At 36.0% G+C, this 23,578-nt stretch overlaps 3 protein-coding genes across 4 annotated transcripts; 1 reads left to right on the plus strand and 2 right to left on the minus strand.

Moving 5' to 3' along the window:
* Positions 1-3,454: 3,454 nt before the first annotated feature.
* Positions 3,455-8,974, minus strand: LOC109052201 (zinc-binding protein A33-like). The gene is made up of 6 exons (XM_042719813.1): positions 8,084-8,974; positions 5,920-6,015; positions 5,608-5,838; positions 5,507-5,529; positions 4,626-4,744; positions 3,455-4,299 (listed from the first exon to the last, which is right to left on the minus strand). The coding sequence occupies exons 1-6, from the start codon at positions 8,480-8,482 to the stop codon at positions 3,770-3,772; spliced, it is 1,398 nt and encodes a 465-aa protein (XP_042575747.1). The 5' UTR covers positions 8,483-8,974; the 3' UTR covers positions 3,455-3,769.
* Positions 8,975-10,187: 1,213 nt separating this feature from the next.
* On the plus strand, positions 10,188-14,569 carry LOC109052202 (tubulin beta-4B chain-like). Its single transcript, XM_019069665.2, has 4 exons — positions 10,188-10,467; positions 11,558-11,666; positions 12,542-12,652; positions 13,169-14,569. Exons 1-4 carry the CDS (start codon positions 10,411-10,413, stop codon positions 14,224-14,226), a joined length of 1,335 nt encoding a protein of 444 aa, XP_018925210.1. The 5' UTR covers positions 10,188-10,410; the 3' UTR covers positions 14,227-14,569.
* A 1,203-nt stretch (positions 14,570-15,772) lies between these two features.
* On the minus strand, positions 15,773-22,904 carry LOC109052200 (protein crumbs homolog 3-like). 2 transcript variants are annotated; one of them, XM_019069664.2, is made up of 4 exons: positions 22,528-22,904; positions 21,449-21,653; positions 18,463-18,506; positions 15,773-17,496 (listed from the first exon to the last, which is right to left on the minus strand). In XM_019069664.2, the coding sequence occupies exons 2-4, from the start codon at positions 21,519-21,521 to the stop codon at positions 17,281-17,283; spliced, it is 333 nt and encodes a 110-aa protein (XP_018925209.1). In that variant the 5' UTR covers positions 21,522-21,653; positions 22,528-22,904; the 3' UTR covers positions 15,773-17,280. The 2 variants fall into 2 exon arrangements, with proteins under 2 accessions (XP_018925209.1, XP_018925208.1); XM_019069663.2 differs by having other exon boundaries at positions 22,518-22,904.
* Positions 22,905-23,578: the final 674 nt, after the last annotated feature.

Here is a 23,578-nt window from a genome sequence, read left to right on the forward strand (position 1 = left end):
GAATTTCCATAGTATACCATTTTGCTACATATACCTATTATAATCATATAATCTAGTATAAAATTAACTTATTTGTAGCAAAAATATATATATATTGTACTGGTGGTTTTAGACTCTCTTTCAGTTATGTCTTTGATGAACTGCATCACTGAATTCATTTTCTCAAACCATTCTATATGCAGTTATACCTAGGTTATAACTTTCTAAGCATTAATATATAACTATATTACAGCAGAATTGAATTTTGTTTGCATTATTGAATCCCTATTTTCTTGTCTGTAACTGTAAAGCTGCTTTGAAACAATCTGTACTGTATAAAGAGCTATATAAATAAAATTGACAGTGAATAAATCTGAATAGAACATTCAAAGGTTTATGTAAAGACTTGTGGCGCCACCATGTGTAACAGAGCAAAAAAAAAAAAAAAAAAAAAAAAAAAAAAAAAAAAAAAAAGTCCTTTATGGAAAGGTTTTTTTTTTTTTTTTTTGTAATCAATTTGTAATGGACCTCAGAAATAAATCTATTTAATCGAATGTTCAAATGTTTGTTTTGTCATTTTCAATCATATTTTTCATGTTTAAGTTAAAATGTGATCCCATAAGGCAATGTTGGCTCCGACTAACCACAAGTGCATCCAGTGGCTTATCTTTTCTGCATCTCAGGTTTGTGTGGGTTCAAGAGTTATCACTAGAGTCAAGCAAAGTTTACAATTGGCCCCAATCCTCTACCAGGTGGGTGAAGATCTGGATAACATTAATCACTGCAACATCAACCAATCAGGAAGATAGAATCGTGTAGTGTCGTGGTGTTGTTTTATAGTATGCATGGGAAAATGTTTAGTCTTCACAGGTTTTTAAAAAATACCAAAAATAAGTAGAACATGTAATGTCTTAACAAAACCCTCAGTTTCAAACAAGACTCCTGTTCTGTCTTTGTAAATATGTGCACACACCATTTAGAAATTTTTACAACATTGGTTATCCTTTTTAACTTGGTCACAAACAAGCCTATGCTTCTGGAATCCAGAAATTATTTTTTGTATGGTATTACAGTATCAGTATTTGGAACATGAAAAATAAGTTACACACTTTTTGTTTCATTGTTGTCATTTTAATATATATATATATATATATATATATATATATATATATATATATATATATATATATATATATATATATATATATATATTAATATATATATATACACACACACACACATTTGTCCCTGTATAGTCTCACAAAGGGGTGAAAATATTTTCACTAGTCCTGATGTCCTTTACAAATGATCATTCTCTCCTTTGAAAATGGCAACTGTATGTAGTTTATGTATTTTTGGAGCCCCCTACAGGTAAGTGAGTGGAATTCACTGTCTTGTCAAATGTATCACTATCGTAATTAAAGTGTACCCTATGTGCAGTTTTTGCTGCAATCCTTTTTCGTTGAATTTCGTGCTCACTCACCAAATTAACAAACTTCGTTTGGGATCATTCTGAGGTCACTCAGCCATCCACATGCTCCAAATTTACCCAAATAGTCTTGTTTGTTTGTGCTGGTTTGTACCTGTAGTAATTTTTTTTACGGTCTTTTTTTAACAATGCAGTTGAAGTAATAAGGTAAAATTCAAATGAAAAAACCAAATCACATGAAATAGTCGCAGTCACTTAATTGTTAGGAGCCATATTCGTGCAGTTAGGCTAATTAAACGGAAAAAAACGACCTAGGACTATTTCATTGTCTTTAAACAAACAAAAAAATCAAGACTTGATATAGGCCTATATTAGACCAAGACCCTCTGCGCACAAATAAAACATGCAATAGCCCGTTTCCAGGTCTGTTACCCTATTTTGCGTCCATTCGTTTATCCTTTTTTATTGAAAAAAAAGAATGGTTGTTGTATGTTTAAATGACATCCTGAAAACCAAATTTGAAATAAGAACCGTACACACAAAATGTTGCCCGAAAAAGTAAAATATAGATTTTTTTTTTTTGTTGTTGTTGACTTTTTTTTTACTTTTTGCACCTTTAATAAACATTTGAAAAAATACACAAATTAATAGCTATAGAATTTTTTTTTTTTTTTTTTTTTACAAGTTTTCTTTGGCCAAATTAGAAGAAGGCTAATGCTTGTCTTCGCACGTTCAGTTTAGAAATAGCTCTGTTTCTGTGCTAGATCTTTGATGGGGAGCTGGTCACTTAATAGTGAATATGACCAAAATAGGTTGGTATTTATTATATGAATAATAAAATCGCTAGGCGGATTTCAAGTGGTTATCAGGGCTTATGGCATTTCAAGTGTTTTGTGAGGAGTGATTATTTGAGGAAGTATTATCAGGGCTGATAATTTGCTGGAGGATTGGCTCTGACCTGCACTGTACTGCATCTACCTGTCTTTGACATGGTTTCTTCTTGAAGAAACTTTGAATGTATTGCTGTGCCTGCTATGCCCCCACAAAATTCTCTCTAAAAATAACAAACCTCTAACTTAATCATCACTATTACACACATAGTACATTTAATAGCCATATTCTCATCTGATTAAAGACAAAATCATTTAAATGTGAAGCTGTTCTTGGCCATTGCAAACGAAAATAAAAAATATAAGACTACCACGCAAAAACGTTTGTTTATTCAGTACAAACAGGTGTTTACTATTCTACCTAAAATTTCAAGTGTCAGAACGCTAACATTATTAAACCCCACATTTTAGCGTTTACCACGTTACTGCAGACTATTTGGGAAAGTGAATGTGCCTTTAATCTTTAAAATAACAAGAAGAAACGTAACATAACGATTTCTATTTTAAGCATTCTGGGGAGGAGACTAGTTAACTAGGAAAAAATCTTTAAAAAAAAAAAAAAACAGCAGCAAAAACAAAAATATTACCAGCACAAACGAAGCACAAACAAACACGACTATTTGGGCTAAATTTGGAGCATGTGGGGGGCTGAGCGACCTCAGAATGATCACTAAATATCATTTTAATATCTAAAAAACCGAAGCAGCACAAAAAGAAAAGAAAAGATTATTTTGGGTGAATTGGGAGCATGTGGGGGTTGAGTGACGCCATCGCCTATAATTCATTATCTTCTAATATTTTAAAAACCGAGGCAGCACAAAAGAAGCTTTTACCTGCACAAACGAGGCACAAAGAATCGAGTCTATTTGGGTTGAATTTGGAGCATTTGGGGGGTTGAGTGACCTCAGAAACCATTAAATATTATTTTAATATCTTAAAAACCGAAGCAGCACAAACGAGTTTTTTTACGGCACAAACAAAGCAAACTTCACGGAGGTCTCAGAACAAATTTTGGCAGCAGCGAGGGGAAAAAAAGAGGAAGCCATTAGTTTTATTTGTCAGTTTTATAAAATCAGTGTATATTTAGGTTGTTTTTTGTTTTGTTATTTAATGTTTTTTGTGGGAGATTTGGTAAGAAAAAAGACATTTGTTTTGATTTAATACGTGGCTGTTTATTCTCAAGAAGAAGAAAAAATTGTTGTCAAGCTGTTGTGGCGTACACAATTTATAAATTGTTTCATACTGTGTGTACGTACAGTAATGACAAACAGCAACTGAGACAGATTCAGAAACTGCACTTGTCTGAATGTTTATTAGCAGTAAGCTTGCTCAGGCACATTAAGATAACTGCCTCTGGCTACTTTGCACAATAAACTTTATGATGAACTGTAAATCGCTTTAAGCATCTGTAAAATGTGTATATGTGATTAATTTTCCACAGTTTGAATCTTCCCTATTTTAGAAGATGCTTTCACGTAGACACCATCACAGGCTTGGAGAGGATACGCAAAGGATGCTTACTTTGTGTGTAGAAGTACGGCAATAACTTCTCGGTAAAGACATGTTTGAAAGTGTATATAATTTCTTGATGTGATGGGTTGGAAAAAAGCACCTCCCCTTTGTCCCAGTTCAGCTGGACCAAGACCCTCTGCAGTTTCTCCTCCACTTTTATAGCAGTTGGGGGTGATGCCATAGCCCTGTATTGCCCATCCCGTAAACAGATGGTCCAGAAGCCATTCTCTGGTCTGGCAGGTACTTCCTGATCTCGCTTCACACACTCACTGGCCAAGCCCAGGATCCAGTCCTCATTTTCACCAACCTCAATCTCCCAGCCGTGGCTTGCAGAACTAAAGGTGGTGCAGCCCAGCACCTCTGCGCTGATGTGGAAACGCTCAGGGTTACTGGGGAGAACTTGGTTTGGGGTGCTATAGTGGAGACTGGTCAGGTCGTCTGACAGCGCCAAGCAAGGGTGGGCTGTGTTTGGGTCCAGAATTACTGGGCCTGATGAACAAAGACAGACATTGAAAACATACACAAAAAATGTTGTGAGGTAGCCTATAGCACATGTTGGTAGGCTACTTGATAACTGATAACTTTAATCACTAGTCAGCCATTTTTACATCACATGACGAGTCCCATATTATTGCACGGTTTCAGTTGTAAAATAAATTAATTCTGGGTATTTATACATGCTTTTGTGTACAACATGCAGCATTAATTACAGTAACTATACAGCCGAAATAAATTAAACCTACATAAACCCTCTGAAATATAAAGTTTATGCTATTCTTATCAATTTTCTTTCTGTACGTTAGAGAGATACTTACTGTAAGGTGCAACTGCCTGCATCTTCTCCCAGACCTTGTACTTTAGATTCCCAAGATGCTTAGATTCATTCAACAAAGATCCTGACATGCCTTCCGGGTCCTGAAAGGTAGTCCATGTTCTGCAAACATTTTATTTTATTTAATTTTGTTTTGAGCACTGGTTTTGCTTTAGAGTTACCATTTTGCCATGGAAATATTGAAGCAAAATATTTCACATATCATATAAAATGAAATCATAACTTTCATCTTTTCAACTTTAATCATCATATAAAAGTAACAATTAGGGGTGAAAATGGGATCCAGGGGGTGGAGATGGGTAGGTTTAGGAATATGTAAAGTGGGAGGAGTTGGTACACCACTGTAATACCAGTGTACTTAACATGGTAACGCCTCAGGAGCTGTCCATTTAATATAAACTGTAACATTCTGGACACCAACCACAATTTATATGTAAAGCCTAACTTACTGGCCGCTGTGTGACATCAGAGTAATTACATGGTAAATCTAATATAAAGTGTAACACTTTCTTTACAAAAAAGTGCTGTTAGTCCTGTTACACATTTGTATTTTCATTACCAAAAAGTGTTGTAACCAATGCCCTGTTACATATTTGTATTTATGCATACCATTCAGTGGGTTGTTACATGTGTGTAGTTACACAAACATTAGAGCTGTAGATACTATGTACCAATGTGTACTTACACTGTGGTTACATAATACGTACACATCTAGTTACTATGTAAGTACACAGGTATTAAGGACACTTAATCTAAAGTGGGACCCTGTCACTGCAAACTACATTTAGGTTAAGAACCACTAGATTAGAAGCAACAGCAAACAAAAATGAAAAGTAATGAAAAGAAAGTCATAGGCGTACTTACCCGTCTATTATAGCTTTGAAGTTCTGTAAAAGATTAACACAAATGACTGACTCAGTGAATGAATGAGAAGGTGTTATTCCAGCAGATGTCAATGTTCTCACCTGCAGCAATGTTAAATCTTCAGCGTTTATGGTTTGCTCCATCGTCCTGATCATGTCTGTAAGAGACAATATCTTCCGAGTGTTATCATCATCTCTGTTCTTCACAGCCGCAACCCTGCACTCTTCCTCCTCCTTCAGTGCTGATAACCTGCGCTCTTCCTCCTCATAAAGAAACTGATGGAGCTTGAGAAACTCATCCTTCATTTGTCTCTCAACTCGCTTGGCCTGGTTCTAAGATAAATAATTGATATTGAAGAAATCTACTGACTGACCTTTTCACAAAAGCATTAACTGATTAAATATAATATTAACCTTAATGTGCTCCAAAGTAATAGCTGAAGATTGTCTTGCTTTATTGAATATCTCCTGTTTAAATTGCAGAACCTTCAAGGCAGCAGTCATTTTATCCTGCAAATAAAATATTGTTGAAGTCAAACCACGGATACATTCCTTAATGTGTGTAAAACAGTGCTTCAGAAAAGGGAATTGGCTTTGGGTATCAGCATCAGAAGTGTTTATCACACACACACAAAAAAAAAAAATTAAATTAATAATGAATTAAATTAATAATCAAAGAGAAACCAGGGTTATTATAGTTAACTAATACTAAAGCTAAAAAAAAAAAAAACCTTAAAATGTTCCTTGAAATAATGAATTATTCTTATTATTTTATTTTTTAATTTTACAATTTTTACAATTTATTTCTTTTCATTTAGAAAACCTATCATTTTTATACATTTTTAAGCACTGCGGTTGAAAAACAGGTGATTTAATGCTGCTAAAATGCAATGAGCTGCGAAAGAGAATTCATTCTTCTATATGTGTAAAAGTGCACACACGTGAAGATGGTGCTCATAGAGCATGGCTGTATTGAACAGAGTAATTTTTGCCACTTTTTAGGCCTTGAACAGTTAAATACACACTTGTATGTGTCCAAATACCCATCTTTGCAAGTATTTTCTTTGCAAGTAAATTTTCTTATATTCTAGATTCATTGTACAAAAACTGAACAGTTTTTTGTTTTAATTCTGATGGTTACAACTTACAGCTTAGGAAAATTGAAAATTCAGTATCTCAAAAAAATTTGAATATTTTTTTAAAGATCAATCAAAAAAGGATTAAGTAGGTTTAATTATGCACTCAATACTTGGTTGGGGCTTCTTTTGCATGAATTACTGCTTCAATGCAGCATGGCATGGAGGGGATCACACTTTTTCCTTCCAGTCAACTTTCTATGAATATATTTTGATACAGCACTCTGTGAACAGCCAGCCCTTTCAGCAATGACCTTCTGTGGGTTACCCTCCTTGTGGAGGGTGTCTTCTGGACAACTGTCAAGTCAGTGGTCTTTCCCATAATTGTGGTTGCATGTTCTAAACCATCCCAGGACGTACCCAGTATTTATACTCAAAATTAATAGAACTAATGAAGCTAAAAATGGAATATTCTAATTTTTTGAGATACAGAAAATTTTTATTTTCCTAAGCTGTAAGTCGTTACCATCAGAATTAAAACAAAAAACTCTTTACAAATTTCAGTTTGTGGGCAATGAATCTAGAATGTAAGAAAGTTTGCTTTTTTGAATTAAATTACAAAAAATAAAGAACTTTTCCATGATGTTTATGTTTGTTCATAAAAAAAAATAAGAATACTAATAATGTTGTTGAAAAAGTTTTATAATATTGTTATTATTATAAAAAATAAAAAGGAAAATATAAAAACTAATCCAACATATAAAAGAAAAACTGTAATAGTATCTATTATAGTATTTATCTATTATCTATGTCTATTATTAGTATTTGGTATGATACTAAAATAACACTTGATCTTAAAAACTTGATCAATCATATCATGGTTTTTAAGGGATGAGGGCATTTACATAACCTGTCCATGTTGTCATTTGCTAATTTGTCTGCTTCTACCAAAATAGTTTGATTGGATGCACACCTTCTTATGTTAACAACAAAAGATTTGGGAAGTGTTTTCTCTTCTCTTTTAAAAGCTAATATGTTTCTTTGTTGTTCTATCCAAACTATGCATGAAAAACTGTATTTTCATTCAACATTGTTTTCTTCAGAAAAGACCTATACCCCACCAGCTGAGAACAACCGGCACAGAAGAAGTATAAACAAATGAACCCTCTCTTTTTTTCCCGCACAAATTACTCTCTCCAGCATTTGCCCAAATCCAACTGTGCAAGTATACACTCTGAAAGATTAATGTCACATTTTGGATGCAGTTGATCACATTTTCCCAGTATACAATAGGATGCATATGCCACAATGAGAGCTTGAAGGAGGGGAATGCAGAAGGTGTTGCTTGAAAGCCTGCCATGATCTTTTTGGCCGAACACTGAGATAATGTCAGAGCGAACTTGATAAACAGCATTCTTGTGCCCTGCCGCTGTAAATCAGTAACAGAGAGCAACACAATGTAACACAGTTTGTCAAGACAATGTGGCTCTGTCAAACTCTACCTTACAGTCCAGAGCCGCCTCTTCTGTGGGAGAGCAGTCGTGACCTTTGTGCATTTTTGAGGCTTGGCACACCACACAGATGGGCTCCTGATCCACCAAACAGAAGAGTTTGAGCTTTTCTCCATGTCTCCAGCACAGGATGTTCGATCCAGATGCACTGCCCTGGCCTCTTCCCAGCAGAAATGCTTCACACAGGTTTTTGAGGGCCCGGTTTGAAGCAGGGCTTTTCTTGGAGGCTCTTCGTCTGCAGACGGGGCAGCTACGAATGACCGCGCGCTCCCAGAAGTGCTCCAGACAGCTCCTGCAGAAACTGTGGCTGCACGGCAAAAGCACCGGATCCTGGAAGATCTCGCAGCACACGGGACAGGAGAGGTCCTCTTCGGGAAGGTTTGCAGACATGTCCTCTCGCAGGTACTGGGGTTTTAAGAGGAGGGATTGTAGTCCGGGTTAGACATCGCAGCTGAAGCTGTTGTTGGGTTTACAGGTGTTCTCACTCCGCTGGTTTATAGAGCTCAGTCTGTCTTGACATGCATCAGTAGAGAAGGAGGGGTCTAAGCACACTGAACTAGTAAAACTAGAAGTCAAGTGTTTCGAATGATGTCGAGAGCCGATGGTATTTGAGCCACATCTTTCAGCGTTCTCCTGCAGTCTGATTTGAATAGTAGGTGTGGTTTCTTCACATACGTCACATTAAATACATTATTCATTGATAATGTACATATACATTGTGACATACACACGTGCAGATCTCATTACTGTAATGCAAAACAATCATTCAAGCTGTTTTAATTGTAATTGTGTAATCCTCACATATCATGGTAGTTTTGTGTTGTATGTTTAATTTATGCTAATTAAAATTATAACAGGAATTCATCTATTCAATTCCATAAAAGTACTGTAATGACAGCTTAATACAATGCCTTTAGTCTGGGCTTAATTGTCATGAAAAAAGGCCACCCTGTTTAATTATTCATTTATTCTGTAAACTGTGGTGACTTGAAGTTGAATATCTGTATTTACATTCTAAGTGAAGTTTTGTTGAATGTATGGCTATAAAATTGCAGAAATGTAAATATATATTAAAATCTCCTGTTGCACTGTTGCTTCACAATTTCATGTTTAACAATGTGTGTGTGTGTGTGTGTGTGTGTGTGTGTGTGTGTGTGTGTGTGTGTGTTATTATTATTATTTGAGAAATTTACTAGAAATTTCTGAATGAAAATATTTTCACACCATTATTTCAGTATATTATACCAATAATTGGCCAAATATTTCAGATTTCAGATATGTTTATGATGATCTTGTGCATCACTTACAGCTACTTATACGCATTTATGATGATGATCTGATTTCATAGGCATAATTTTATTTGTTTGTTTGAAGATTTTATTAGTATTGTTTAGTAAATAATCATATAATATAGTATTAGGTAAATAATATATTTGACCTAAATGAATGACATTGCATGTGTATGATTATTTAAAAAAAAGTGATACAAATTTATAAAATATAATAAATAAATAAACAATCATAAAAACCCAATACAAATTATACATTCACAAGTGCTTATCAACACCACTGTCATTTTGCTTCAAAAGCCAAATAAAGAAAAAAAAAATACAAAATAAATTATTTTTTAATTAATTTCAGACTCCAGGCATTTTGTCCCTTGCTGATTTCTGACACTCGTTAGAACGGAATGGAACCTACAAGCTTTTTCTAATGGTTACATGGTATGGCCACATATATCTCCAAACTGACTTCTTATGATTGATTATTAAGCACATCGACCATACATCTGCTAAAATGTCAATCTAAAGCAAGATATATTAGGACTTCAAGGCTAAAACATAATTTTAAAAATCACAGTATGGACCAGATATATTTAGCATCAGTCACCAGTCCATCTCTGTTTTGGTTATGGTCCTGCTTCAGTGTAGCCAACTACAAAAAATCCCATGGTAGTACCATAGTAGTTTATCACTGTAATGAGAAGCCATTCTCCATTCCCTTTGCAATATTTTCCAGACATGGCTTTATAGTCAGAGGTCCTTGGAGAGTCGCCTATCATCTCCGTCCAAATCACAGGCAGCATCCTATCCGGTGTCTCCACGAGCTCAAGGTCCTCCTTCTCTCCTCCAGTCTTGGTTACCATGGCGATGACGTCACCTTGCACCACAAACTCAGACCAGTAACGGAGTTCAGAGGCGGGCGTTAATCTCCGAGCGACAGAGACGGGCAGAAAATAACAGCAGCTCCTCCGTTAGCGCGCGGCACAAGACAGCCCTCGATTCCTGCATCCCCGCCATCGTCCTTCCTGCAGCACCATGCGCGAGATTGTGCACCTGCAAGCCGGCCAGTGCGGCAACCAGATCGGAGCCAAGGTAAAAAACGCCAAGAACGTTGCTTTTGGAGAACGGATGGCTGAGATTTGAACTTGCACGCCATGCCCTCCAAGGCGACTAACCCGCCCTTAAAAGAATCTTCTAGAAATGCATTGCAGTCCGGTTCGATTCATTCTGCACATTTTGTCAGCTGCATGCACGATTTAAACTCGCATTTGTCCGATTTGGAGACGGAGACAGCCGGTGCATTGCGCGCAGAGATGTGCTTTCATTGGGCGTGGAAACGTCTCATCCATTGGACGATGGAGAATGAATAAATTAAAAGTACCTTTGTTTTTTCCGTTTTCTTGCGGTAATCATGCAATTATGGCACATTTATTGCAGTCAGACCTAATTTATAGTTTCAGGGTAATATATTTTTGATAGTAATGAGAGGGAATTGTTGGAATTGGTTCCTCCTATCTACTGGAATGACCTACTTTACGTTTAATTAGCATACAGGAATAAAGTATTCTACTTTTCGTATTTAATATTTAGCAACTATATTAAAATGCATTACATATGCAGGCTATATAATAGTTACGTATGCATCCGAGTCTAGACTATATTTGGTTAATCGCTTAAAGAAAATAACATCACATTCCTCGGATTCATTGGAATCCGTAAAATGTGCATAAACTAATCCACAATATTCTAAATATAAGTTAGAGAAACGTTCTTTAAAACAAGTATTAAAAAAATGTAAATTGTGAATAATCAATATAATCGAATTATTTTCGTTGCATTTCATTATTTGCTCAGCATCGTTGATTCTTTTGAGCCTACATGAAATTGTAACCATATTATTTATTTATTACATTTTCTTCTATTCTTTCTTCGTTATATATATATATATATATATAATATATAAGATATTATTATATATATATATATTATTATTAAATATTATTATTATTAATATTTATCTTATTTTAACTTTTTTTTTCTAACGAGAAAAAAATCTTTCTTCGTTTTTCTCTGTCTCCGTCTGCTTCTCCCGCTCTCTGGCCTCCGCCCTGTTCTCTCTCTCTCCCTCTCTTTCTCTCTCTCTCTCTCTCTCTCTCTCTCTCTTTCTCTCTCTCTCTCTCAGTTCTGGGAGGTTATCAGCGATGAGCACGGCATTGATCCAACCGGAACATATCATGGAGACAGCGACCTGCAGCTAGACAGAATCAGTGTTTACTACAATGAAGCCACAGGTATTTTTTTAAATATCATTAAGTTTGCATAAGCAATAATTGTCAGCAACTTTATGCAATATTTAAATAAATATCATATTTGGTGACAGAATAAATATATAGAGGAAAAGGTCTGAGGCAACACTGAAATTCGGGGATGTAAAAGCAGTGTTTTATGGCTAAGAAACAAAATAAATAAATAAATACAATTATTAGAAGAAAAACTAATGAATATAATAAAAATGAGAAACGCTGTATTGGCAACTAATTAAAATAAGATTAACTAAAAAGACAAAAGCTAATAAATTACTATAAATGAATCTGAATCTATAAAAATAAAAGCTCATTCAAAAAAATTATTTAAAAATATAATAATATACAAATAAATCTAAAATAACACTGAAAAAGTGGAAATTAAGTTTTCAGATTTTAATTTCTATGACAATAATTTGTAATTTTAATTAAAAAATATAATTACTATAATTATTTTATAGTCACTAATGAAAGGCAAGCATAATTGTTACATTGTAAATTCCTTTGCACTAAAGAAAAACCAAGCAGATAGTCTTTGAATCATTCTCAAATCATGTTGGATAACATGATAATTAGATCATTAAGAACCACACAGCTCGAGTGCTGCTATCATTACAGCAAAATGAGGACACAAAGACCATTGATTCAAATTTCCAAAATTCATTGTCAAAAATTATGCTGGTTTGTATAGTTTTAAATGAGGACACAAAGACCATTGATTCAAATTTCCAAATTTTAAACATCATTGTATACATGTATAATGTTGGCTTACATTCTGCATAACTAAAAACTATACAAACCAGCATAATTTTTGACATATATGTGTGGTTAGTTTTGCATGCTGTATGAATCTTTTTGTTTAGGTGGGAAGTATGTTCCCCGTGCCATCTTGGTGGATCTGGAGCCTGGCACAATGGATTCAGTTCGTTCTGGACCCTTTGGACAGATATTTAGACCTGACAACTTTGTGTTTGGTAAGTTAATCATTCCTCAAATGTTTTTTTTCCATTACCTTTGTTATTTCCACCATGTGCTGCTACAATATCATTTTTTCACACTTAGTATGTATGAATCCACACCAATAGCAATTAAATGGTGGATGTCAAATTCAACTTTAACTTCAGTGAAACCTTAGATATACAAAGATGGTGCCCTCATATTATGAATGGGAGAAAATTCAACACAACATATGGCACAATAAGTCCTGTTTTCTAAAAAAAGAGTAATCACCAGCTGATGTTAGAAGCTTTGCTTGTGTGTTGGCTTTACCAACCTGAAAACCTTTTTTAATGCTATTTAGCACAAGAAATAGCATTTGTTGGCCAACGTGTGCCAGATTTTGTTGCTTGTTTGAATTATGTTTCGGAAATGCAAGTTTGGCCAGTTTTTGAGATTTCTGGATCTCGCCATTCAAGCATGAAGATGTACCAAATATGGCCACCACACTTTCCTTGAACGGGACTTTCAATGCTAAATTTTAATGATTGCAGGTCAGAGTGGTGCTGGAAACAACTGGGCCAAAGGTCACTACACAGAAGGAGCAGAGCTGGTGGACTCAGTACTGGATGTTGTTCGTAAGGAAGCAGAAAGCTGCGACTGCCTGCAAGGCTTCCAGCTCACCCACTCTCTCGGCGGAGGCACTGGCTCAGGCATGGGCACCCTCCTCATCAGCAAGATCCGTGAAGAGTATCCCGACCGCATCATGAACACCTTCAGCGTGGTGCCCTCGCCCAAGGTGTCCGACACCGTGGTGGAGCCCTACAATGCCACGCTGTCCGTCCACCAGCTGGTTGAGAACACCGACGAGACCTACTGCATCGACAACGAGGCTCTCTACGACATCTGCTTCCGCACCCTCAAGCTCACCACACCCACCTACGGCGACCTCAACCATCTCGTCTCGGCCACCATGAGCGGCGTCACCACCTGCCTCCGCTTCCCCGGCCAGCTCAACGCTGACCTCCGCAAACTGGCCGTCAACATGGTGCCCTTCCCACGTCTCCACTTCTTCATGCCCGGCTTCGCTCCCCTCACCAGCCGAGGCAGCCAGCAGTACCGCTCGCTCTCGGTGCCCGAGCTCACGCAGCAGATGTTTGACGCCAAGAACATGATGGCCGCCTGCGACCCCCGTCACGGCCGGTACCTGACTGTGGCCGCCGTCTTCCGTGGACGCATGTCCATGAAGGAGGTGGACGAGCAGATGCTGAACGTCCAGAACAAGAACAGCAGCTACTTCGTCGAGTGGATCCCCAACAACGTCAAGACCGCCGTGTGCGACATCCCACCCCGCGGGCTCAAAATGGCAGCCACCTTCATCGGCAACAGCACTGCCATCCAGGAGCTGTTCAAGAGAATCTCGGAGCAGTTCACTGCTATGTTCAGGCGCAAGGCTTTCCTGCATTGGTACACCGGTGAGGGCATGGACGAGATGGAGTTCACAGAGGCCGAGAGCAACATGAACGACCTGGTGTCCGAGTACCAGCAGTACCAAGACGCCACCGCCGAAGAGGGCGAGTTCGAAGAGGAGGGCGAGGAGGAGGTCGCCTAAATCAAGACCGCCTGGCGAAATAAGTGTCCCTACCACTCCATCCCCCATATTTCATCCTCACCACAAACCAGTGCTCTCCAGAATAATAAATGGGTTTTTACATTCAGTGTCCATCAATCAGACAGTCCTCCCACCCAAACCCCCCTCCCCTCTCTAATGACATTTTGAGGAATTGTGAACTTTTGGTTTGGTTCTGTGTTTCTGAATGCTGTGAATGCACGCCATCAAATCCCCCTCACATCCAAGTTAAACGCAAGTGATTTTAACTGTGAAGCCTTTGGATTTGAGAACGATGTAACTGGTGTCTGTGTCAATCTGAATAAAGGCTACTACTACATCAGAATTGTTGTTGTTTTTTTCAAATGTCACAGAGGGTTTCATGAATGTTTTAATTAACAGTGGTGGACACAGGGTGGCTTTCATTATTTAAAATCAGACAAAACAACCTATAAAATGAGCTAAAACAGCTGACAACCAAAATGTGAGCTGACATAATTCTGATTTTATTTTGTTCCCTCAACAAGTGTCATTTTTATTTATGAACCATGGTTCATGTGGTCTTGAAAAACTTTGATATATGAGGGAATAAATATACATCTTTTTTTCTAGTAATGTGAAGCTCTAAAATATTTAATCAGGTAGAAATTACAAACAACTAGAAAAGTAATACTTTTATTATTCTTCAAAATTAATTAATTATTGATTTAATTATTGAATATATTGCCACTGTAAGGCCACTTTTTGGGGCCTTTGAATATTGTCTTTGTCAGTATTTGTGGCCCTGAAGTCAAAAAGACTAAATTGAGAATAAATTATTTTATTAATTTCCTGATATTATCATTCAAATGCACAGTATGTCATTGTTGCTATTGTATTTTGCCAAACCAAAGAAAATGGCAGCATAAAAAAACTGCCTGAAAAATAAACTAGACCACTAGAGAGCAGTGTTCCTGAAAACAATAAACTGAGTGCTTTTCCTAGATCTAGTCATCACAATAAGCTCTTGCATTGTTCTTGGCAAGCAAATTTGTGAGACAGCCTTAAGCAATGCTGTTGTGCGCCTCTTAAGTCACTCCTCCATGCACACCCAGTTATTATTGTAGTGTCAGCACTCATAGGACATTTATGTAGTGTCATAAAATTTCAAAGTAGCCAACACCTATCTAGCTACAAATTTTCAACAGATGTTTGTGGATTGGTGTAAAGGCCTTATTTGCCGCCTTCATTTCCAAAGCGGAAGTAAGCTATTTTCTGTGAATGTGCAAGACGTCTGATTCATTAGCTGCTAGCCAAATAACTAGAAGAAAAACAGTAGATCTGTTTGCACTACAAACCAAGGTTGTTACAATTACAATAATAAAAGAAAAAAACATTAAAAATACATATAAAAAATTTAAATAAATTATTACTTTTCTGGCTTCCAATGAGGAAAATAGACCTTATCCATCAGAGAAACAAGTGCGCAGTTGTCTTAATTTTGTCTTTGAACATCCGGTTTTGCAGTAGCTCTGTATAGATGTCATATCAAATGTAAGTAGACTGGGAAGATTTTGAAACAAGCGGTTCATTTATAAATTTGTATGACCTTTCACGCCGTGGAAACACAAACTAAATTCTATAGACTATAATAGGGCATGGCAAATGATTTTGTTGTGTAGGAACTTTCTATTAGCCTATATTAGAGACTGTATCTTCAGCAGAAGAATAACGCTTAATTAATTAGCTTAATAAAATAATGTTTTAATGTAAATTTGTGTTGTCCTCAATGTTTTTAACATGGAACAACCATTTTATAAAAGCACCTGAGGCCGTGCTGTATCGTAAATATAGTAACTCCGCTGAGCATTGTGCCTAACAAAACCCATTAGCAGTGATTATATTCACAATATAGCATGACCATTGCCTTTTAATCTTATATTTAAAAACAGCATGATTAAGCAGATTATAAAAAGGTGAAATTTGAAAAGGCACTCCAGTGAAACATAATGGATTAAATATTTGACTGTAAACGTCCATGCTATCATAAAATAGTCAAAAACGATTCCAAAGAATCCATCGTTGCACTGATCAAATTTCTGGACAATTAATATTAGATTAAATTATATATATAAGGAAACATTACTGAGGTAAATCTAGACAAATACAGCAATTGAAATAATTTGTGAAAAGTGGTTTCAACAAACATACCAGATATGAGATTGTGAACATCCTATATTGTGAACAAAATTATTTGAATGAGTATTTAAAGATGTAGTGTGCATAACCTAGTGCCAACAAACAGAAATTAGAAATTGGTGGCTAATTTCAATTTAAAAAATTTAATTTAAAGTTTCAAATGCAGCCAGCTTCCATTATTCAGTCAAACAGATAGCCCCACCTTCAAATTCACACCATTGGTTCAGCTGATGCTGTTAAAGGGATGGTTCACCCAAAAATTAGCATTTTGTCACCAAACAGTTGAAGGTTGCCATTAACTTTAATAGTATTTTTCCCCCACACTAATCAACTGTTTGGTTATACCAACATTTTTTAAAAATACATTCTTTTCTGCTCAACAACAGAAAGAAACTCATACAAGTTTTAAACAACTTGAGGGTGAGAAAATGATGACAGAATGGTATTTATTTAGTGGACTATCCCTTTAAGTCTGGTCCATTTTGAATGCAAAACAGACTGCACTTCTGTTTTGTGCCACTAGGGGTGCATATATTACACACGTCACCTTTAAAAATGTACACTACAAACATCAGCATTTGTACGTGCAAAGCAACCATTAAAACAGCTGACACAACATAAAATGAAGTATTCAGAGAAAACTCCCAGTCTAAAATGGCATGAAATGCTAGATGATCTGTGCTGTGAAATATGTGGCTTTTTGGAGAGAGGATCTGTTCCTTCAAGTTTCTTCCAAGTAGTCAGACTCGCTTTATTTAGCCAAAACATGGTTGTGCTTTATGCCTTCAGAAACGGTCCTTAGTTAATGTTTATCTGTTTAACCGTTTTGGAATTGAGTCACTATTATCATGTGCTGCTGGTTAGTCATAAACCAGTGTGTCAGATCAGTCTCTCCTCCTTGGGTAATTTCAGAGCGTCAGGCGTCTCAACACTACGTGCTCCTGACTGCTCCTCTGCACTGGGTTGATACGTCCCTTCCGTCTGTCTCTTCTTCTTTACCACGCAGAAAACAAACACCAGAACAGCTGTCAAAATAGCCAGCAGTCCCACCACCACAGTTGGCACTACAATGGCCACAATATTAGGGCCCTGGTCCTGGACAAAGAAAAGTAGGGATGTTAATCAACTGGAGCAGTACAACAGGACTGCATAAAGAAGCCAGATATTGTGATATGTTTTTATTCCAAGGCAATTCAAAATTGTAATTAAATTCCTTAATTTGAACTGAGGTAGCAAACAAGATCCATTGTTAAACTTTATTTGAAGTGGTCCTTGTTATAGTGTAATTATATGTTTAAATGCTGGATAATGTTAATAACACCATGTACTTACTATAGGGTTGACATTTGGTTTAGGGTTAGTTGCATGTAATTATGCATAATTTACTGTTATTAAGGACACTGAAACTGATTGTTACTGCATACAGAAAAAAATTCAAATTGATGATTGATAAAATTCATACTTTTAATAAAAATTCATACTTTTAATTCCCCCAATTAATAATATGTTCAGTATTTTTTTTATCAATCAGTATGAATTACCTATAAACATAAAAGTCAGGACGATTTTTATTTTTACTGTTATTTTCTTCAAAGAAATTAATAGTTTTATTTACCAAGTATGTATTAAATAGTTTAAAAGTGTTTCCACAAAATATTAACCAGCAGAACTGTTTTCATCATCGATAATAATCAGAAATGTTTCTTGAGTGCCAAATCAGCATATTAGAATGATTTCTGAAAGATCATGTGACACTGAAGCCTGGAGTCATAATGCTGAAATTCAGCTTTAACATCACAGGAACACATTACATTTGAAATTATATTGCAAAAGAAAACTGATATTTTACAGTATTGCTGTATTTTGCAGACTTGTTGAACATAAGAAATTCTTATTCTCAAATTTGGGAAACTATGTTTCTTAAAGATCAAACCAAGAGTATACTGGCCAATAGTTGATCAGATATTAATAAGAGAAATAAACATCTTTTAATTTCTATACAGACGATGTGCTTCAGGCTAATAAGGGGAGATAAACACTTCAGGAGAATTTCATACTCACAGGGCTGGGAGTTGTAGTGCTATTGGGCATTGTGGTCGTTTCCCCTGCAAAAAGAAAACATTACAATGAGATGACAACTAATTGTACAAATTATGAATTATGATCTACAGACACTAATATGATTTTGGTACTTGTCCTATGGCTCACAAATCTTGCATGGTTCTTTAAAGACAGTGTTGCAGCTCAAAGTAGCATGTTTTGGTTCTTTAATATTTTATTCAAGGTGTCGGTATCATTTCAAGTCACATCACTATGCTGCGCAGTGCGCACCTATGTCACAGAGCTCACTATGAAGGCTGTATTTCGGAGAAAAAGAAACGAGATATGAGAATGAGAAGCAAATGTTAATAAAACAGGAACACATTCCACACTGAATGGTGTAAACTGTGATACATCTGTACTGTGATGCTGTAATCTCACAATTTAAATGATTTACAGCAATATTATGAAACCCAGCACCTAACATTCAATACATGTGTACTGTTTTTTTTTTTAATCTGGATCTTGAAAACAAAAGAAAAGTTAAATCTTGTTACGTAATTCCATATTCATCTACATCTACAATGCAATTCTAAAAGTTGTAAAAATACACTTTTAGCATACATCCTTTCAGTTTCTTCTGGGAAACTTGTCTACAGTAACAATGTCCTCGCTCGTAATTCCACAGAATAAGCCAAAAGCAATAAACAGTTCACACATTTAAACTAAAGGACAATGACTGTTTAAAAAAATAATAAAAATCCTTCCTGTTTCAATAAGCAATAAGCAATACATCTATTCTACACTGTAAATAAAACCGCAATTGTCAAGTAATTACATTGTCTTTAATCATTTTGACTGGATGATATCATATTCACTGTATATGCATTGATGATTTTGCTGGTGACAATCTTTATAATTATGAATGTCTCAGTTATTTGGGTATTAGCTTTTCTAAAAACAGCATAATTATACAAGTTTGGCCTTTCCTGAGAACATTAGAATGGCAATTGTTTAATTCATTTTCATGAATTATTGTTTAAATAGAGTGTTTTTTTATGAATCAGAACTGTTCAGGTTTAATCATTTGTTTTCATCATCAGTTCTAAAAAGTGTTGGGACATTTGTATGCCATTTTTCACGTAGCAAATGTTTTGTCTCCAGTGGTAAGATCTACTTTCTCACATTTTTAAATAAATGACTTTATGCATCATTATAATTGTCTCTTTGTTTAATATTAAAACCGCTGGTCTTATACTTAGCCTCAATTCTGCAAGAAACAACAAATCCCTCACACCCCGAAATAATCTTCAAATTTGGCAACTTTGTAAAATCTCGAGTTTGGACTTTGACAAACTAGTGTGCATTTGAGGGCAGAGATTAAATAATGGTACAAACTGCTGACTTGATTGATAACAAACTTGAAAACTGATGATAAAAAGTAATGTTTAAATGCTATGACAACACACACACATGGTATAGAGAGATCGAGAGAGAAAAAAGAGAGAGAGAGAGGGAGGATACATATAAAAAAGCAAAAATGTTAATCATTTACAGGAGTAAATAATCCCTCAAGGGCAAAAGTGCAAAGATTACTTTAAAGAAGCAAAGAAACTTGCTGCAAGAAGAGTCATGAAGCATGCGTAGCACAGTAAATTTGTTTTATCTGTAACCATTTTTAGCCACACTCATGTATGAATCTCACAAAACATGTTGTATCCCAAAAATGAGAAGAAAAATACAAATAAATTTTATTTCACACAAATACGCATGTTTTATGGCCAAGCCTCAAATTCTCATTTTCTTTAACTCAGCATCAAAGTCTGTACAACAAACATCAAAATAATGTGTTTAAGTATACAGTCACATTTTAGTTTGGGGACTAAACTCTTACTAACTAACTATTAACTAGCACTTTTGTCTCAATAAACTCTTAATTTGCTGGTTATTAATAGTTAAGATAGTTAAGGTATGGTGTAGGATTAAGGGATTTAGAATTTGGTTGTGCAGGATAAAGCATTAATATGCGCTTTATAAGTCCTAATAAACAGCCAATATGCTAGTAATATCCATGCTAATAAACAAGTAGTCATTAGTGAGAATTGGACCGTAAACTAAAGCATTACACATAGTATTTCACATTACAGTAGTGAGAAATGGACATTTTGTATTACAGTAATAAGAATTTGTGGCTAAAATAGTCACAGTACCAAAAATCTTTGTTGTTAATTTGTGGATGGGTTTTTTTTGTATAAGAAATATTTATTTTTTTACATATTAACGGGTCTTTTCAGGGTGGGCAGGTTTTATGAGATTGATGGTTTATGATTACACACTTCTCGTACTTTTTGTACCATTTTATGACTTTGCAACAATACCTTAAATGTGACCCTGGACCACAAAACCAGTCATAAGGGTCAATTTTATGAAACTGAGATTTATACACCTGAAAGCTGAATAAATAAGATTTCCACTGGTTTGTTAGGATCGGAAGATATTTGGCTGAGGGTGCAAAAAAAATGAAAATATTGAGAAAATCACCTTTAAAGTTGTCCAAATGAATTCTTAACAATGCATATTACTAATCAAAAATTAAGTTTTGATATATTTACGGTAGGAGATTTACAAAATATCTTCATGGAACATGATCTTTACTTAATATCATAATGATTTATGGTATATATATAAAAAAAATCTATAATTTTGACCCATACAATGTATTTTGGCTATTGCTACAATTATACACCAGCGACTTAAGACTGGTTTTGTGGTTCAGGGTCATAAATGTTCCTGCAGGAACCTCGACATGCTTGAGCTTGTCTGTTCATGAAACAGTCCTGTACTAAGTACAAGTTAAAGGAGTGTTCCTCATCTCTTGTGTTCAGATTAATCTGACGCAACTCCACTGAGCTGTTTAAATGCAGTGAGCTTTAGCAGTGATTAACAGTCCGGATACTCTCAAAGTTCAGTTTCGGACATGACTACAGAGGTGGAGCGAGTGACTCACCCTGGGCCGAAACATTCCTGAGAAGCAGCAGCAGCAGAAAACTCCCTGCCAACAGCCCAACCTGCCGTATCATCTCCGGATTGATGGAGGCAGTCTGCACCCCTACCCTCAACCAGAAGGGGCTGATGCTCCGGTGGAGCAGAGGTGGTCAATAAATCATGTCCGAGATCAAAGAGTTGAAGCAGTCCTATCTGTCTCTATCGAGCTGCAAAAGAAGAGTAGGAACGTCGGTTAGGATCTGAAGTTGCTTTGCTAACTTGATGGTTGGCATTGTTTAAAACAAACAAAATCAGTTATATAACTAACAAGTGACCAGAGGTGGACAGTAGTGAAGAATTAAATTTGTTTCTTTAGAAAACATTTACTTCACAACATTCCAAAGCATAACATTGTGCTTTTTACTGCACTACATTTCATATTAAATACCATTTAATACTTAATTACATTAGAAATCTAGTACTTTCTTACTTTTACTCAAGTAAAATAATTCAAAGTTTTAAAAGAGTGCCAAAAAAAGATAACATTATTAATGTTCTTAAGTATTAAAGGTAAAACGAAACAACAACAACTTTTGTTTATGAAATGTATTGCAGTAAATGGCTTTGGAATGTAGAAATATAAGTTTTCAGAAGAAAAGTACAGATACTTTTTTAATTTACTTGAGTAAAGTAAAAAATAGTTCCACAACTAGATAAGTTAGCTTCCTAATCTTTTTGATTATGCTCTCATAAATTACATTTTGGATTTAAAACAGATACAGCCCACGTATATCCAAATGCACTGATTCCTTCCCTCGTAGGCCTTGATGTTTATTCCTGTGCATTTCAAAAGATCCTGAAAATTCTTTTCTAGTAAAAATGACTTCAAGATGTATTGGGTGTGTTTATTACATAACAGCTGACCCTGGCCATATGTGATAGAAAAAGGGTATTTTTTATTTTTCGTTCCTCAACCTGTAACCTTTATCCAGTCCACGACATGCACATTCCTTTCACTTACTTGTGTTGCTCAGGAAACATTCATCCATATGAGGCACATAAACAGAAACATACTCCGACAAAAGAAATACCTGTGTGTACCTTCATAATCCACGATGTTTCCCGACGAATAGATTATATGTAGAGAGTATATCCAATAGACCTGACCGTGGCTCGCTTCCGCCTCACCTTACCGGTGAAATGAAGTGCTTAAACCGAAACTATCGCGACACTCCGGCGTCCTGCTCATAATAATAATACATTGTCCTTCGAGATCCTGCCCTGCTATCAATGGTGGTCTTGTGCGGTTTGGTATTTAGTGTTGAGTGAATGCTCGAGCTGGGTTCTTCTTCTTCCTAAATGCTCATCGCTGATCACATGGTTCAGTGTCGTGTTACAACACCTGAGTCCGGCTACTACCTGTGGCGCGAGACAGTCGCGCTATTGTGCGCAGACATGCACCTGCGCACCGGAGCGATGACCTCACTGGCGCACATCAGCACGGTTTTAATCTCGTGTCCTTGCTAATTAGAATATTTCACGGATGTCAAATGGTTCGCGTGATTTGAGGTTTTAAAAAGTTATTTTTAGCTGTCATTAAAGTTTAAAGAGATTAAAATAATGCAAATGCAAATGTAAATGTAAACATACACTACCCCCCCGCCCCTCTCTCCCTCCCTCACACACACACACACACACACACACACACACACACACACACACACACACACACACACACACACACACACACACACACACACACACACACACTTTCTGTATGATTTATACGTTTTTGTACCCATGGGGACCTCAGTTTAGGTTCCCACACTGACAGGAGTCCCCATGAGTCTGTGTGTATTCAGGTTATATGTTTATATTATATATGTGTATTCACACACACACACACACACACACACACACACACAGTTTTTGTACCACACACAGAGAGAGAGTGGAAGAGGAGAGAGAGAGAGAGAGAGAGAGAGAGAGAGAGAGAGAGAGAGAGAGAGAGAGAGAGAGATCATCAATACCATCAGTTTGAAAAGCTCTATTAGTGTTGCGACCTCCAGTGGTAGCGAATCAAGTTTTAATCTTTTTAGTAAAAATTCTTGACATACCACACAGTTCTGTTAATCCCTTTCCTCCTTTTAGG

This window comes from Cyprinus carpio, chromosome B3 (assembly GCF_018340385.1).
Source record: "Cyprinus carpio isolate SPL01 chromosome B3, ASM1834038v1, whole genome shotgun sequence".
Classification (NCBI taxonomy): domain Eukaryota; kingdom Metazoa; phylum Chordata; class Actinopteri; order Cypriniformes; family Cyprinidae; genus Cyprinus; species Cyprinus carpio.